Source organism: Acomys russatus, chromosome 2 (genome assembly GCF_903995435.1).
Source record: "Acomys russatus chromosome 2, mAcoRus1.1, whole genome shotgun sequence".
NCBI classification, from domain to species: domain Eukaryota; kingdom Metazoa; phylum Chordata; class Mammalia; order Rodentia; family Muridae; genus Acomys; species Acomys russatus.
In genome coordinates, this window is record NC_067138.1 from 63,612,210 (window position 1) to 63,616,593 (window position 4,384).

The following is a 4,384-nucleotide window of genomic DNA, read 5'->3' on the forward strand; positions in this document are numbered from 1 at the left end:
CTTCAGCACCCAGGAGGACACTTACCCTCTTGTTCCTGGAGGTAAGTCATCTATTTTTATCTTCAGTTTCGGATCATTAGGATACAAGACTATTTCTATCAACCCTGAGTTCAGGAGGGGTATTAAAATGCAGGTTTTGTACCAACATCAATAATGGAGTGTCTGTATTGAACTCGTGCTGCTTGAAGTCACAGGCCAGTGGAAGGCCAATAAAAGCTACAGTCATATTCTTCTTTCTATATTTCTTCACAAGATTACTCTGCACAGTGATCGATGGTGTTAACACTTGTGGGATTTTCTTTCCTTTTACTAGTTGTGATGGTCTAGTCTCTCTGGATAATGAGAACAAAGACAGTTGGATTCAGAATAATAGGAATTTTACCAATGACCAAGTGCAGTGTTGTGTGCTTGTAGTCCCAGCTACTAGTGTAATGAAGTAGGGTCTCATTTGACTGACATTAAAGAGGAAATAAAACCTGTGACAACTTTGTGATGGCTTCTGATATCATATAATTACAAGTAACCTCTAAAATTCATCTCTGAATACACACACACACACACACACACACACACACACAGAATCATTTGTACATTTGAGTTTCACATCAGGTCAAAGCCACTCGTCTTCGATGATTTCATTTGACTATTTCACTTTCTTGTTACTTTATGTGTTTTGTTCTGTGCACCATGTGTATGCCTGGAACTGAGGTTAGAGATATTTGTAAGCCACTATGTGGGTGCTGGGACTTGAACTTGGATCCTCTGAGAGAGCAGCCAGTGTTCTTAACCACTGAACCATCTCTCCAGCCCCCATAAAATGCTTTTTAATAGATACTTAACAATCGACAAGCAGTGCAAAAAGCATTCATATGGACAGAGGTGTTCCCAACATTCTGGCACCAAGACATATTAAATACGGAATTTAAGTATGTACTTAAGAACTGTACCCAAGGGCACAGCTCAGTGTTAGACTGTATGTTTAGCATAAGCAAGGGCCTGGGTTCAATATCCATCACTAAAATAAGAAAGAAATATATAAATGAATGAAACAGGCCCTCTCACAATGAGCAACAATCAATAAAATGAATATTAAAATCTGTGTGTTGTATTTGGGGATGGAATAAATAAAGAATATTAGTGTTTTAGTTGCTTTTCTATTGCTATCATAAAATAGGCTGACAAAAGCAAACTTAAGGAAGGGTGACTGAGGAAGGCACAGCGACAGGAGCAAGAAACTGGTGATCACTTTTGTGTGTGTGTGTGTGTGTGTGTGTGTGTGTGTGTGTGTGTGTGTGTGCTTGAAAAAGTCAGCTTTTTATTGCTTCTGGGGTGTGGGCCTCATGGTGGGGTGGATCCATTTCCTCTTCACCACAGGCTTCTGTCTTCTCAGGATGGCTGCTGTTCACAGATCAGGATGGTACTTTCATGTTCCTGATGCTGCTGAGGATGGCCCAAGCATTCTTGTTGATGGTGGTCCTCACGTAAGAAGTGGCGGGGTTTTCGCTGCTGGGATCTGTGTTTCATGACCACCATCACTCCTTTGCCATTGCCTGTGGGCTCTACTCCTACAGTCTTGTGGAAAGAATCACATGCCTTCAGATTATTGGCCTCAGTGCTACACATCTGCTTGCTCCTTTGATCAGGAAACTGGCGCAGTTCTGAGTGACCATTGCAGATGTGCAGACAGGTCAGCACATGCAGACATGTCCTCTCCCTATGGAGAGGACCCCTCCTGAACTCCATAACCTCCCCAAACTGTGTCCCTGGCTGAGGAAAGTGTTCAAATATGTGAGCCTATGGTGACACCTCTCATTCAAACCGCCATGCATAAGCTTGAACTATGTAGAGAACATCGTGCGCAACTGGAGGGAGATAACGTGAGAGGGCCTTATGTAGTGGTTTTACACACATACACGTAGAATATAAAAGTTGTAAGTGGACTTTAAATTAGCATGTCAGTGCATCTTTCTGTCCCTTAAGCTAGATGAATACAGGTTGCACAAAATCCTTTGGAGGTCGTATCCGCCTAGCTCACCTCCCACAAACAATGCAGTAAATATAACTAGAGCCTAATTGTTCTAGGAGTAGAATTGTGGCCTAAAAATCAATACAAAAACTTCCTCCTCCTCCTCCTCCTCCTCCTCCTCCTCCTCCTCCTCCTCCTCTTCTTCTTCTTCTTCTTCTTCTCTTCCTCCTCCTCCTTCTTTTTCTTCTTCTTCTTGTTTGTTTGGTTATCATCACTTTCAATATATAACTACAAACCATGTCATTTCATCATACATTTTTTTCCTGAGCTTATTATTACAACAGGGCTTTTAAAAAAAAAAAGAAAAGAAAATTCTGGTTCTCCATAACCCTATACTCTGTCTTTCCCTCTCCCTCTCAGTCTCTCTCTTATTATTTTTGGAGCACACCTGGGCATCTCACATGATTATCAATGAGCTACACCCCCAGTTCTTTCTGTCTCAGCCTCCCGAGTAGCTGGCATGGCAGTCTTGTATGTGTCAACAGGCCTGTATCACAGTTCTATTAACTGACTTTTCCAAGCATTTTTTTCTGTTTTGATTACTCAAATATGTATGATCATATTTCTATAGAAGACTCAATTCAGAAGTCTCCAGAGCAACGGTGTCAGGTCCCTTTTCGCTTACCCCATTCCCACCTCCAGGACTGACAACTCAACGTTCTGTCATGTCTCTTTCCAGACCACTTGCAATAAAATACATATGGGTGAAAATATGGATCTCTTTTGGTTAAGGGTAAAGAAATCACATAATATATATCATTCAATGAGTTCTCAAAGCTTTAACATGGAACTTTTCGCCATTCAACAATTGGCCTATGTTTTTAATTTTCTGTTGATGTAATAAAACATTATGACCAAAAACAACTCATAGGAGAAAGGCTTTATTTGGGCTGTAGATTTCAGAGGGCTGAGAGTCCATCATGGGGCCGAAGCATGGCAACAAAATGGTATGGTAGCAACAACAGGAAGCTGAGTGCTCACATCCAGAACTGTAAGCACAAAAGAAAAAAAAAAAGAGAGCGAACTAGATATAGGCAAAGGTTTTTACTCTCAAAGCCTAGCCTTAGCGACACACTTCCTTCAGCAAGGTCACACCTCCCAGCCTCCTCCCAAGCCAGGCCACCAACTGGGGACCAAGTTTTCAAACCTATGAGTCATTCTAATTCAATCCACCACAAGTATGTATAGCTCTACCTTACTATCTTTAAAGAAAAAGTGATATTTGTAAAGTAGATGGTTTACAGTGACATTTATATGCAATTTCATAACCCAAAATCCTCTGAAAACTTTGAGGGAGTTTTCAGCTTATTTATTTGGCAGTAAAAACCTGATCTGATCTGAAACTTAAAGATCTTCCATTCATCCCATTTAGTGAAGGTTGTTAACTTTCAATGAAAACTTATAATATATTTCATTAAGGTTATTATTTTACTCTAGATGTCACTAATTATACTGTATAATTGACAAGCAAAAATTTCTGTGAAACATGTCTTACCCCAAGAGCTTGAGGGTTTAGTAAAACCTTTCAATTTCTTAAGAAAATGTTATGAAACATCTAAAATTTTGTTATTACTGATCAAATGTTCATATCCATATCAAATGTGGTTTTTTTTTCTTTTATTTATTATTAAGTATACAATGTTCTGCCTGCCTGTATACTTGCAGGCCAGAAGAGGGTATCAAATCTCACTATAGATGGTTGTGAGCCACCATGTCCTTGCTGAGAAATGAACTCAGGACCTCCGGAAGAGCAGTCAGTGCTCTTAACCTCTGAGCCATCTCTCCAGCCTTGTTCTAGTGTTTTCTATCAATACAATCTTCTCAAGAATTCTATGGGGTATTATTATGATCACTGTTTTACAGATCTGAAAAAGTGAGACACCAAGAGACTGTGTTGTCCACAGTCAAGAACAAATAAACCAGATTTTAATCTGACCAGCTAGCCTTTTATGCTATCTCTGCCCTTTGCTTCTGAGACTACATTATCCAATCCAGTATTGTATTAGCTCTTAAACATTTCGGGCCAGTTGCTTGACATCATTTTTTAAAAGCAAAACCTTATAAATATACTTGAGCGGCAGCATGCAGCTATGATAGCCAGCATTTGGAAGATGGAGGCAGGAGGATGAGGAGGTCAAAGCCAGTCTCAGCTACATAATGACCTCAAGACAAACCTGGATTATATGAAAACCTGTCGCTAAAGACCAAAAAATAAGCCAGGTGGTGGTGGTGCATTACTGTAATCCCAGTGCTTGGGAGAAAGAGGTAGGCAGATCTCGGGGAGTTTGAGGCCAGCCTGGTCTACAGAGTGAGTTTCAGGACATCCAGGTCTTCACAGAGAAACCCTGAACCCTGGAG

General features: G+C 40.4%; 1 protein-coding gene across 1 annotated transcript; it reads right to left on the minus strand.

Annotated features, from left to right (window-relative positions):
• Nucleotides 1–1,386: 1,386 nt before the first annotated feature.
• On the minus strand, nucleotides 1,387–1,705 carry LOC127198393 (60S ribosomal protein L28-like). Its single transcript, XM_051156332.1, is given in 3 exon segments — nucleotides 1,387–1,637; nucleotides 1,640–1,666; nucleotides 1,669–1,705. Coding segments are annotated over 3 exon segments (315 nt in total).
• Between the last annotated feature and the right edge of the window lie 2,679 nt (nucleotides 1,706–4,384).